This window comes from Astatotilapia calliptera, chromosome 3, assembly GCF_964374335.1.
Source record: "Astatotilapia calliptera chromosome 3, fAstCal68.1, whole genome shotgun sequence".
NCBI lineage: Eukaryota > Metazoa > Chordata > Actinopteri > Cichliformes > Cichlidae > Astatotilapia > Astatotilapia calliptera.
The window spans coordinates 44,188,407-44,202,559 of NC_137424.1; the positions used below are offsets into that span (position 1 = coordinate 44,188,407).

Genomic DNA, 14,153 nt, shown 5'->3' on the forward strand with positions numbered 1-14,153 from the left:
TGACCCTGTGGGAATTAGAGAAAATCTAAATAAATTCAAACTTGTGCACCAAGTCATTAAAGTTGTATGCTGTGCAATCATTCCACCCTGGGAAAAGAGCACTTCCAAGAAGTCATTAAAAACCCAAACGTAACATGACATTCATGCCAATGATGGGTGTTTGTGTAATTCTGCACATAGTACCAAGATCCTCAAATGAACATACCAGAATGTGAAATATTTTTCCTTCTTAGAGCGCATTTTCATTAAAACATCTCTGGATGCATTATTAAGGTTGCATTTATTACTAAAATACAAACTTGGGTTTGTATAGTGTATCATACACAGAAAACCAGTCTATCTCCGTTCTGCATGTGGTGTTGCTTTCATGATCCATATGAACACAAGCATCCACTTGGCAGTTTTAGACCTGATTATTTTTCCAGTAAGTGTTCTTGTCAGGCTTTCTCCAAGCTTTAATTACTGTGATTTTCCCTTGCTGCACACTATAATATTTGGTAAATACTTTCAAACTGCCAGCATGAAAACAGCAGGAGTCTTCAGTTTACATGAAAGTTTTTTGACAACTCTACAGGAAAATTACTCTATGACAGAATTTGGCTATGATGGCAAACTTGAATTGGATTGAATTTTGAATTGATATACCTTTATTAGTTCTACAAGGGGAAATTTCATAAGGCTGCCGACCTATTGCACGCAATGGCGGCGCCATCTTACCATCAGACCATACATACATTACACAAAACATCACATGGGGAAGACAGGTCAGAGAGGTATAACAATGGAAAATGCACCACACGAGGAAAGATAAGGAGAAAAAAATAACTCCCCTCAGACTGAGCTCCAACAGGGAGATCAGTTTGAGAACAGAAAAAAAACCCCACCTCTGCACATAGCACATGAAAAAACTCTTAATACACCAAAGAAACACATGACAAGCAACAGGGGTGGGTAAAGGGTGAGAGACAGCCGATTTAGACAGTACATCCGGGCCTGCGTGCGCTGGTCTCCTTGATCCACCGTCAGCATCGGAAGGGAATAAGCGTTGAAGGCGTTTGGAAAGGGAGGGGGGATGAGTGTCAGTGTATAACAGTCTTCCAGCCAACCCAGGTGGCCTTGCATGGAATGGGAAAGAACAGACTAAACACAGTCTGATAGGTTTGTAGCTTGAACCTATTCGCTGGAACGTTGAAGACAATATAATTACACAGCAAGCAAGACACGAAGTAGGCAAAGTTCTTCATGTTTCTCGTGCACGGGAGAGAACCGGACAAACGCCGTTCCTTTGCTTGACCCCAGTTGCTCTCGTCTGCTCCCCCGTAACACCGCTCTTTTATTGAGGTTACATGAATATACATAGGTTCATTAACATATGACGTCGACATACAAACATTGAGTACCTTGCCTGTGCGTTGTGTAAGTGTGTGTGTGTGTGTGCGTGTGTGTGGGGGGGGGTCAGAGTGTGACCCCATAAATAACTTCCCTAAACCTGCTGGTCTGGAAGTCCAGCAGTTTATCTAAACAAAAGGCACTTAGACTAAAACAGATATAGATACGTTTATCCTACCATAAAACAATAAGACAAGGTACGACCTCTCTCGTGCTCCCAGAGTGCTCTGGAATGCACACAAAGTTTGCAGACTATTAAGGATCAACCCTCTACCAATCTAAAACTAATTATAAAACTCTAAGCATATATAAGTAGATATTTCTAAGCATAAATGACAATCAACAATACAAAACCTGACACAGTCGTTATCAGGGTGTTGTTGTTCAGCTCCAGCCTTGAGACAGCAGCTGGCGCCAAAGGGGTATCCGCATAAGTGATGGTATTTTTTACTTTAGTGCGAACAGCTCATATGAATTTCAAAGCAGTTCTACAGTCCAACACTGGTCTCTCAATCTCCTGTTGGTGAGCCGCGAGCTTCGCCATACTTGCGTTCTGTGATGTTGTCATTTCTTGTGCTCAAGGAGCCGATTCTGAGAACTCACGGCAGTGTGCCTCCCCGAGATGTCATCCAATTTGCGCCCAGAGATGTTATTCCGGGCTAGCCCTTCCAAGATGTAATCCAGTCTGCAGTCAGAGATCTTATTCTGAGTATTCACAGCAGCCGTAGCCTCTCCAAGATCTTATCCGTGCTGCACTCAATGAGCCCATTTTGAGAAACTCACGCCTCTTCCCATCGTTTCAATCCCAGCGGGCAGCCTTGTGGGGGTTTGAACAGCCGGTTCCGCTTCCTTAATTCTTCGGTAAGCCAGGGCCAAGCCAGCTCCGATCAGCAAGAACCCTGTTACCATGGTTCCGAATAGGTAGATATCATCAGCACTCAGGCTCACCCGAGCCCAGACTTCTCATTGAGAAGGGGTGTCAATTGCATCTAGGGTCCAGTTGATCCAATCCATAATTCCTCTTTTAGGTTTTAGAGAACAGACTGTGAGAGAATGTTCCAGGGAAAAGTAATACAAAAAACACAAGACTAGACAAGGACATAAGAGGCTAAGCAGGGAAGCTAAGGGAGAGGAGGAGGAGAGGAGAAAAGTGCGACCGCCTTCGTCAAGAGCAAGAGCAGACGAAGTTTTCTTCAGTTTATAGGCCGAATAAGTAGATTATAGGTTGAAGCTCTGTCCAGAACAGGGTTCATCAGTGCTTTTTATTTCATATCAATGCAGCTTAAAATGTTAAAAATGATGTTGAATCTGTCTTAAATCCTTTAAGACATTATTTCTTTACATTACATTTATATTTATATATTCTAAGTTTCACAACCATCATTTATTAAAGAACTGGATTTGTTAAATTCCAAATCCCATAAACTAAACTAGACACTCACGACACATTAATCGAGTGTAATTAATCTGTTTTTACCCAGGTACAGTAAATCTTTGATTGGCACTTGATGATGTCTCTGGGCAGTTTTCAAGGCCCCTGTCTAAACAAATGGGAAAAGAGCCATAACTTTAATTTAAGGGCCCACAAAGTGATAAAAAGTGTAGAAACCGAATCAGAATAAATACTCTTATTACAACATTACAACATTAAAATCCTCTGTGGTAATGTACAGATGCTGAATTACAAAGATTGAGTCTTTATCCAGATAGTTATCGACGTACAGTTGAAGCTGTAATGCGTATGTCAGCTCAACAACACATTTTGATCATGTTTAGCACTCCAGCTGTTGATTGTCTCTTTGGGGACAGAGACGGGAAAACTACAGTCTTTGCTTTTATATTATATTTTCTTTTCATTCCTTTATTGCTGTGCCTCCCTTCTATAATGTCTCTGACTGAACATCTCAACCTAACATTTGTTTCATGCAACTGTGATGCAAAGAGCTTGTGACAGATTACTAGCTCCTATTTAAGGATGGATTTCCTTGCTTTTATGAGGTCATCTGGTATCTGGAGAGTCAGTTTAATCCTTGCCTGCTTCACAGCTACCAGATCAGCCGGCTGACAGCGAGTCCCAAACACAAGATGATGAATAAAACATTAAAACAAGTCCGTCCGTCTTGGCGTGACCACTGACACAGACACCGCTGCTGTCAGGCACAGCCATTGGTGCTGCACTCAGCTTTATTGCTTTATCTCTGTCCTCTCAGTGCCTTTTTTATTTCTTCCTGTGTGAGTGATTCATAGGTGCTAACATCAGCACCTCTGCTCCCCTCTCACTCAGGCTCCCAAAGGTCCTTGTCATCAAATCCTCTTCAGCCTCTGCTACATCCCTCGTATCATCCGCGCTCTTCCTCCATCACTATCCCTGCTTCCCTCCCTCTGTCATTCTCCTATCAGTTATCACTTTGTGACTTGAGGTGCGAGGTGGAGACACTAATCACAAAGGATAGCAGTGCATCAGTTTGTGTTTATGATATTTGTGTGTGTGTGTGTGTGTGTGTGTGTGTGTGTGTGTGTGTGTGTGTGTGTGCAGCTTTAGTGGGATTTTAATCACGCTGACGTGGGCCGTGATGGTTCACACAGTGTGATGGCTGTTATTGTGGTCATTTCTCCCTTACAAAGGTCAGCACTTCAGTTCAGCACAGGGCTGTGATAGCCTGGTCCTGATTGGGTTCCTCTTAAAGGTGTATTGCAGCAGCGTAACTTAACCCTTTATGAAGTCGGATACAAGTGTTTTTCTTGCTCCTTTAAATCCCCTGCTTACATTTCCTCTGAGTGTCTCTTTCTGTATACTCCACAAACTCTTCATTCAGTTTTGTTCATGGTTTTAAATGTGCCGAGAAAGATATCCCTACATTACACACTGAGATTCTACACATATATATAGTGGGTCAAATGAATTTGAATTCAATTAGCCATGGCATTTCTAACAAGAAGGGGAAGTGATAAAGCGGGCAAAGACATTTCCATTAAGCTCAGCATCTGTGTGGTTTACAGTATATTGATCATTATTTATTAAATGCCTAACATTTTGATTGCACAAAGAGTGCATAACCTTCATTAACACTCAGTGGATCAATGGTCCAGTAATGTTATAGTCACAATGGGGAAAACAGTGACTAAGACCACAAAACAGCTAAGATTGTGGCTTATCTTGCCTTTGAAATGGTCGCTTCAAAGACGGGAACCTGGTTTGCGGACGCTCATAGTCAGTTGCCATCTTCAAAGCAACTTTGGTGCATGAAGGTGACGATAAGACAGCAGCTAGACGGAGTCAGTCTGCCAGCAGTTTGGTATTAACTGGGGTCAAGTTGGCAATTACATTCAGTCTGTTTGTAATAAATCGTGAGTTTTATTTTTATTCCAGTGTGACTGAGCCATAAAAGACCTGTGAAGCAAACCAGATGGCATTCACTGAGTAGTTTTTTATTTAAAGCCAGTATTATCGCATTAAAAATATTAATAAACGACATCACAACACAGATAAGAGTAAGTTAAGAACAAGCTGTCTGTATACAGTATGCATTTAAACTTTCCTGCACTCTGATAGCAGCCACCCTGTCTCTTTTAAACAGCAATACCTAAAAAATGTTCTATGTCACATCTATGTTATATTTACATTTTTATAAATTAAGCTAGCAGTATATGAGGTCATTAAAAAGTAATTAAATTAGCTGTTTATGGGGAAATAAGAATAAACAGGGAGCAGTAAAAGTGGGATCCAGAAGAGATTTTATTTCACTTTAATTTAATTTAATAAGGGTAATTTTATACCTCCATAACAATGAACTAGCAAGCTAAATTAGTGTTGATATCCTATCATAAATGAATAAATTGCATTAAGTTGGAAAAACAATAATTAGTCATTTGAAATGTGTATTATAATTTTTTTCTTGTTAATTGGACAAGAAGTTTTGTTCACCTTCAACTTTTAATGCAAAAACCTGTTTTGAATCCAGACTTGAGGACAAGTGACAAGAGGCTGTAACCTGTGTATAGTTATACATTTGTAGTTTGGAGTATCTCCTGCTTTACAGTAAATGATGATTTACAGAGTTATTCCTCAGCGCCTGTGTTTGGTTCTCAAAGGAAAAGAAGACGAGGTGGTGACTGTGCATCCTCGGGCCATGTTCATTCCTCAGGAGGGCTGCACGTTTCTTGCTGCAGGTGAGGAAATAGGAAGTATCAAAACATAACCTTTTTGGCTCCTCGCTTGTTCCCACAGCAGGTAGCACCACACGTTTGATTTAGAAAAGTTCTATACCAAATGCCCTTTGTGCCATAACCCCAAATTGGATTTGTGTCTCTGGCTGGAATTGAACCAGCAGCCTTTTTACTTGCCAGTGGATGTGTACACGACTACACCATGGAACGACTTGTAATTCAACCTAATTAAGTGCATGTGAAATGATATTATAGAGTCATTTGGTATCTTTATCTTCCTGTGTTTGTTTTTGATTCCAGAGATCTGTTTATTTTGGGATTCATACAGCGTATCGGATCTCTTTAAATGCACTTTGTCAGTGCAGAATAACCCAATGTTGCTTTGGACACAAAGGTATCTCCTGTACTTGTACTTAGAGTACATGAGCAGTTTAATCACTGCTCATGTTTTGACACATCATTTATTCTCGAGTCGACAGAAATTACCTGCTCAGGCATGTCTTTGCATTTACTGTCGAGCCAGACAGTAACTACGTCTAAGAGAGTGGAAGAATTGCTGCACCGTAGTAGTGCCAGCATTAGTTCTGCTTTTGTAGCCTAGCCTAGTGGGAAGAGTATGAACATCTGTTTTGACAGCAGCCCAGATTAAAATGAGATATGTGAGTAAAACAAGACTAATTAAAGCCTTTTCAGTAACACTTAGTAAAAAGAAAGGTCTCAGTAATAAATGTCAGTTGTAATAAGACTATTGTAGGTACTTACAAGATAATTGTCATGCAATAGCAGCATGTATTATGTGTTAATTATGCTCGATAAGGTGTTAATTATAGCATCATAAGCCCTTGTTAGACAAAATCACTTGTTTAATTCTGTTTTATTTAAATAGCACCAAACAACAACAGTTGTCTCAAGCTACTTTATACTGTCAGGTAAAGATCCTTCAATAATACAGAGAAACCCACAACAATTCAACAACCCTTTATGAGCAGACAGTAAGCGACAGTGGGAAGGAAAAACCTCCAACAGAAACAGACTTAGAGAGGGGCAGCCATCTGCTGTGACCGGTTAGGAGTGAGGGGAGGAAGACAGGACAAAAGAGCCACAGATGAATAATAATTCATCTTTAAATGCAGAGTGTATAAACATATGCTGAGTGAAGAATAAACACTCAGTGCATCATGGGAATCCATGGGACTAGTTTTTCAGCGTCACTCTGAGATAGGATATTTCTAAATTTAGAGATATTGTGCAAATGGAAGAAAGCAGCTCTTCATATTTGTTTAATATGTGCACTGAACGACATATCCTGGTCAAAAATCACTCCAAGGCTCCTCACGGTGTGGCTGGAGACCAAGGTAAAGCTATCCAAAGTAAGCATCTGATTAGATACTGTATTTCTTGGAATTTCAGGGCAGAGTACAATAACCTCAGGTTTTTCTGAATTTAGATTCAGGAATTACCTGGCAAAAGTTCATAGACATTTTAAGAATGCAAATTAAAGGCTACTTTATTAGAATTGTTATATGCTTTATTTATGTATTTATTGGTATTCAGCTCTGTGCTTATTGACCTAAGTGTTTTTTTGTAGCTACTGCAGCTAAAGAGAGAGTCCTTCCTAGTTAAATATTTTATTATACATTAATTATACATGTTTCTTATCAGCAGGTATATAATTGCCTATCAACTAATGCATGTTGCAAAGATCTGACTCTAAAGCATTACACAAGTTTCACTGATCTTCTTTTATTTTCTGACAAACATTTGCAGCATCAGTGTTCTGACTTCAGGTCCCGTACTTCAGCTGAAGTTTCTAACTGTGAGCCCAAACAGCCCTCTTTTGCTGACATGACCTTGACTGGCATCAGAAGGTCACTCCTGGGTGCAATGGTGATGTAGCTGTGCAGGCAGATAGGGCAGAGTCGGGACACTGTCAGTCTGGGAGAGCTTTGTGGCAAGCCGGGGTGTCTGCTGGTCCTGACAGTGTGGCACACTTACATAACCAGGCAGATAAAACAGGGTTAGCATGAGGACAGCAGCAGAGTAAGAGTGAGGATCCCACACATACACAAAGAGCAGGGAGGCTCTAACACGCTCGCGCCAGCAAGCCAACACATGCCCACACCAAAACATGGACTTAGAGGCAAGATTGCCATGGAAACAACCCCTCCGAGGGAGGCCTCGCAGAGCCCTGCCACTTGCATGTCCTCTGATGTCCTTTCCAAACTGCAACTGGTACAGTGTGTGTATCCGTGTGTGTGTTTACACAGGAAAGCAACCGCTGTTCCTTTCCTGTGTCCTTATAAAAAGTTCAATGAGACGCATCAGAAGGTATCTGAATATTAATTTCTAGTCTGTAAAAGCAGTGTGTGTCTATTGATTCCTACCCCCCCCATTTCACCTAAGATAAACAAACTGTTCTTCGTACTACATTTTGAACATCCTCCCTTTCCCAAAGCAACCTGTGTGCATCTGATGTGTCATTGTTTATTTTTACATTTCTGAACTCGTTTGTTTTCTGTTGGGAGATGTCTGCTGGTGTGTGGGAGCTGCAGAGTGAGGAAGAAAGGGAGCTAGCCAAGATGAGAACAAGGCAAGCTTCCGACCCTCATCAAGCCTTCTTAAAGGCCTGCAATTAGATTGGTTTTATTTTCATTTCTTTAGCTTTCTAAGTTGATAAAAGCAATACTTTTGGCCATCCTGCAAGCTTTTCATCAGAGATTTTAATTTAGAAAAAGCCTCATTCAAATATGTTATGAAGCTTTTCAAATGGTTTGACTATCAAACAGGCAGATGAATGACAAAGTTGAAGGTAAATTAAAATGTTAATAGCAGCTGCATAATGTGCTCTTTTACAGTATCAGCAGACATTTTAGAGATCAAAGGCTGACTTTGTTCACATCTGTGTGCGGGCATGACTCATAATCTGCTAACTTAATTATAATTTAAGTTAAGTTTTTAGAGAAACAAATTCACCTTGACCTCCAAACATGGCTCATGTAGCATATTTATTAGTTCCCTGGCTTTAATTTGGCTTTAAGTCTCTGAAGCCTGTTTTTTTAAGTACAAGTGGTAAAAATTATGAAGTTTTTCATTGGTGGAACCACTGAAATTGTTTACATTTACTCCATGGTATCTTTTGAGCTTCAAAGTCAGCAGCTCAGTTTAAAAAAATCATTTATTTCTTTATCACAAACTGAAGCTGAACAGTATTAGAAGAGGACAGAGCAAAGCTGATCAGAATAAAGAAACAATGAAAGAAATAAAGTGCTGAACAGATTACAGGGAGATTACCTCTATTGATCCTGATACTGTTTTCTTTCCTGAATAAACCCTGGCTGCATTTGCACAAAAAATGTACAAAGAATATATATTTAAAAATATCAGCAGCTTTCTCTTTCTATAATTTATTCTCAATCATGAAAAACTAATGGCACTACTACTCAGTTTCTTTTAATATGCTGTCCATATTAATGTTTAAGTCGTGTCAAGTTGTCACTAGCATGAGCTTCTTGCACTACTGGTGGGTGCAGTGCTGTAGAAACAAAGCAGGGTTGAGTTAAAGAGAAGCGTTTTGTCTGTCAGGGTTATTTCTGTGTGGATCGATTCAAGGTTTCCTGACTGCAGGCCTTGGAGAACATATATAGACCACACACAGGCTAAGTCAGGATCACAGATTCACGTGTTTCATACTCTAGCTGCATATATTTCTATAATATCAGCCCAGAAACTTTCTCTTCTCCTTTCTGTTTCTCTTTATACACACACACACACACACACACACACACACACACACACACACACACACACACACACACACACACACACACACACACACACACAAGGATCCTGGTCAGCAATATGTTTCTTAGGCTGCCAGCCATGCTTGGAGGAAGTGTGATCGAGCTCATGAAACATTAATGAGATGATATCTTTAGAAACTCCCTCGCTCATCTCAGCAGAACCAAGACTGTCTCTTTTCCTCCATCTTTCACCTCACTATCACCCCTCCACCCTGCTTTCTTTTCTTCATTCAACCCCCTGGAGTCTCTGCCTTTATCCATCCCTTTTAAAATTTCCTTTGCAATTTATACTCGGAGCTTGGCTAAATGGAAATCAGTGTTTGTTTGAACCCACATTGTGAGCCGAACAGTCGAGGGAGGCTATTACAAATTCCTTCCCTTCTTTGTAGGACTGAATGATTTGACCTGAAATCAGCATTACATAAACTGTCAGACTTAGCACAATAATGACAAATTTAATGCTGCTTATTTTTAATGCACTAGGATATAAAATATTCATCCTCAGAACACCATCCACATATACACCAACAGAAACCTACCGCAGCTGGTATTTTTATCCTGAGTGAATATTTTCCTCTGCCTGTTTCCAGTTTCTTTTCCCCACATTTGGTTGACTTTAATTTGATTTTGGAGCAGGGAAGCAAAGGAAAGGGATCTGTCTGGTTGGAATACCAGTAAATGTAATGTACTGCAGTGGCTTTGTCAGAGTGAATAGAAATGTGTGTTTGGGTTTCCTTGTGTGTGAGTATGTGTGACTACATCTTAAGAGGTGTTTCAATTTAGATCTACCAAACTGACAAGAGAGCAGCTGCCCTAACATGCTGATCTGTGTGTTTGTGTTTGCATCTGTGCGCATGTTGTGTACTCTTTGTGTTTGTCCGTAGTTTCAGCCTCTGGTTATCTTTCTGCTTATGAAAAGGCCTTTTCCGAAATGGGTCAGGTGTCAGAGGCCTTTTTAGTTCAGGTATTTTATTTATTTATTTGTTTATTTATTCATGTATTTGATCTGCAGTTGTACTCCCATGAAACTGTTTTCCTCTTTTGCAGTTACTCACTCCTCTCCTATCTCTATTTTATTTGCCACTTTTTTATTTTGGTTTTTTGACTAATATTAGTCTTTAAAAATATGCGTTTCACCTATTTTGGATTGCAAGTAAGAATCAGATTTATTTAAAATACTGTTTTAGCTTTTTTAAGGTTGAAGAAAACATATTTCTCTGGGTGCAGCTTATGGTCTTATAACAGAGCTGTGAGCCTGAGGTGGCCACGTTAATCCCTCCCTATGACATCATACAGAGCTACAAGTAAAATAAACAGTTTAAAACGAAGCATTTAGAGTAGACTGATGCCATCAGTGACTTATTTAAAACTTTGGCCGTGACCACGGTAGGTCGATATTAGCTTGTTCTTTAGTTCGTGAGTTCTCTTGGGAGATCAATGAGTTTAAACAGCATGAAAGTCATTCACAGTACATGGCCTTATCATTTTGGTGACACGTTCACCAAATGCCTAAATGTAATTACCATTAGATGAACTAAAATACTTTATAGTCAGTGTGACATTTAAATGTGCGCTGCCCATAGTCACATCAGGTTTTAATAACAGCATTTATGTAGAAAGTTGCGTGTCCTTTCCCTAATAGCCCACATTTACGTGGCAGAGTTTGTTCACTCTGAGGCGGATGCAGTGAAATGGATCCAAATCACGTCAATTACGCTATGACATGGAAAATAAAATCAAAGTGCCTTGTGAAATCAAATTGATGTATTCACAGGAAACCCTGTTGTTAGGGGCATTATGGAGAATTAGGGAGCAAGATACAATAGTGTAATTGCAGCATGCTTCATTACATTGTCACGTAAGAAAGTCAGCTCCCGTTGGGAGCTTTTTGACACCTGCGTACAGTAAAGTTTTAAAGTACTCGGCTGAAAAAGCTCAGGGCTGTGCTATTAAGTGGAAACTTATGCACTAAGTCACAGTGGTTTTCCAGATCAGAACAATAAAGCAGATGTTTGTAAGGAAAGTAGCTTATTCCCAGGCCGGTAATGGCAGGAATAATGGGAGAAAGATTACTTTCATCCAAAGTGCCAACACAAAATCTCTCTAGGTGCTCTTTGTGGTGTTCCAGCTGGTTTTCAGCACTCACTGAATCTGGCTAAAATTAGATCGTCGGGGTCAGTAAATGTGCTGAGCGCCTCTGGATCAATTCTTTTGATTTACATGAGTAGACACTGAAAACTTTGATTGTAAATCTGGCTGCCTTGTCTGTGTTGTCTCCATAGCCTGTATATAAATGATGGATATGAGACTGTGATATGCACCTTTGGTTTGGGAAGTCTTGCTTTAAAGCCATGATTTGAACTTTGTTAACCATCTTTTTGTTTTGTTATATTTTAAACCCACATGTTCTTAGTGAGGAATGGCTCTGACTGGGGGATCAGAGCCAGGTTATGTTTTATAACCTAACTTTTAAACTAGCAATTGAGGTCATAAACTCCCCAGCAAAGTGTTTACTGAAGTCAAATGTCAAGTAAGTAGCGAACTCGGACTACTGCTGTTTTATGTACTCTCTGTGGTTATGTGAGATTCATTTCAGGGAACACTTGATTATCAGAGGATAACACAATTAAAGTTAAACTTCAGGAATATCAGTCAGTCCAGTTAGTTAGAAACCATTGTGAATCTATTTCACCTGTTTTGGTGCAAATGAAAGTGACAAATCCTGCAGTGGAGAGGCAACAAGACAACACAACAACAGGCCCAGTATGTGCTTCTTTGTGCAAGGATGAACAGAATAAGGGCATGATGTCCTTTAGTAGGATCTGTGCTCACAGCCCAGAATCGTGCATCATGATTGGCTGGAACACCAGAACTGGGAGATCTGCCTCTGGTGCTTCAGTCTCAGAAGAGAGCAGGTCCACACTGAGCATGTGTGACAGACATGAAAGACTATACAGATGCCATGGTGAATGTTATGCTATTAGCACCATTATCATGTGGGTCAGTGATTGTATGGAAAGGCATATTTTGGGGGGATAGCACAGGCCTCCACATGCTAATCAACAGTAGCTTGACTTCTGTTAGATACCAGGATGAAATGCCCTGGGTTCCTCCTGGTCCAACTGGATCCAACTGGGAACCTCTATGGCACCACCCGTGGACTGTGGAGTGGCTGCTTTAACTGTGTCTTTAATCACCTTTAATCTTAGCAGTTTGACATATACATTTTGGTTTGGTGATCGAACACTGGCATCAACAGCTGGTAGAAACACGTGGCTCACAAAGACGCAGATATGTTCTACACACAGTTTTATTTTAGCTCTTATTTCTTCCTGGAAGCTCTCGCTCTTTAGACCTTGGTGTCTGTATTGATTGCTCCACTCAGGAGGGCAGGTTGGGGAACAGAAAGTAGTAGTTTTCGCACCAGTAACACTTTCCTCTGATAGAAATGTCTCAGATTAATGGTAAACAGTAACTTCATGTGGAGGTGGTAGGATGTTGTTACCTTCAAAAGGAAACACACTTGCTGTTTTAACCAACTGCTGGCTCTAGCTGTATATCGACTATCCAGACATGAAAGTGGTATTGATCTTCAAAACTGCCAGTGAGTGAAAAAGCCCTTTGCCCAAAATGTCAAACACTTTTTAAAATATTCACAATCTAAAGCTTTTCCTTTTGCTTTCTGTGGAGATGTTGTGATTAGATGATGACCAAATAAGGCATGTGTTTGTGGCCTGGGATTACTCATGTTGTGGGGACACAAAGTAAATCTCCTTTCACAGACTCGACTCGTGTTTTGGGACAGAGAATTAAACCTTAAATCTGAGAAGTTTCGTTAGAGGTTGCGGTCAGAGATAAACATGGCTGTGTCTGTGTGTTTGTATGTGTGTGTCAGACTTTTGTCAGGTGGAGCTGCGTCTGTTGGCTCACCTGTCCTCTGACCCTGAGCTGCTTCGCATTTTTACCAACCCGCAGGCCGACGTCTTTACCATGCTGGCCTCTCAGTGGTGGGTCTCCATCAGTCACACACACACACACACACACACACACACACACACACACTCAGGTTCTCCCTTGATCGACTTGCCAAGGTGAGTTTTGGTCCTATACAGGGTTTCTCCTTCCCTCTCTGCCTCCCAATCTCCCTTGTTTCACTTCACATCCTAATAGTCTGGTTGCCATGACTACCATGCCAACGGCCTTTTTCTGTCTCTCTTCACTGGGCAGGACACCCGGGGCTGGTCATCCTGCTGATTACATTGTTGGGCTTTTGAAGTTTGTGTGTGTGTGAGTGTGTATTCTTACCCCTCTCTGTGAGTGTGTGTCTGTGTTGGTGCAGGTCTGTGCTGTCTCTTTGATGATGTGCATATGGTGTGTGTCATACCTACACTCCTGTCATCCATCTCAGACAGGTGTGTGTCAGAGGGCGCCGGTTAAACAGATTACCATATTAACAGCTCCACTGAGGCTTTGCAGTGTGTCTCTTTCATTATCTCTCTTTCACCTTTAAACAAATTAACTGGAGTCACCGCAGCACCGCTGGGATTACGCCACCTCGGTGTCTTTCTCTTATAGACCTCTTCCTCTTTCTATCGCATCATTAGTCTTCTGCTCATCCAGTTGTCCCTCAGCTTTTGCTGTGGTGTGTATGTATGTCTCTTGCCCCTGTTGTTGTTATGCTCTTTTCTTTTCTGTCACTCATTTTTACTTATATTTGGTCAACTTTCACCCTCGCCTCAGCCATCATTCAGCTAAAGCACAGTAATGTTCCTCTGCTTTCTCTGATTAGAGATAGCT

At 40.7% G+C, this 14,153-nt stretch overlaps 1 protein-coding gene across 5 annotated transcripts in view; it reads left to right on the plus strand.

The window, feature by feature from the left end:
- poln (polymerase (DNA directed) nu) overlaps window positions 1-14,153 on the plus strand; it is a 75,689-nt gene that overhangs the window by 39,474 nt on the left and 22,062 nt on the right. For 3 of the 5 annotated variants that reach the window (XR_013906088.1, XM_080298426.1, XM_080298428.1), the window contains 2 exons: window positions 5,482-5,559; window positions 13,252-13,363. Coding sequence is in view for 3 of the 5 variants with exons in the window: in XM_080298426.1 (XP_080154552.1) it covers window positions 5,482-5,559; window positions 13,252-13,363 (190 nt within the window). In the remaining 2 variants the exon portion in view is untranslated. The remainder of the gene's footprint in view (window positions 1-5,481; window positions 5,560-13,251; window positions 13,364-14,153) is intronic. The other 2 variants (XR_013906089.1, XM_080298427.1) reach the window with 2 other exon arrangements.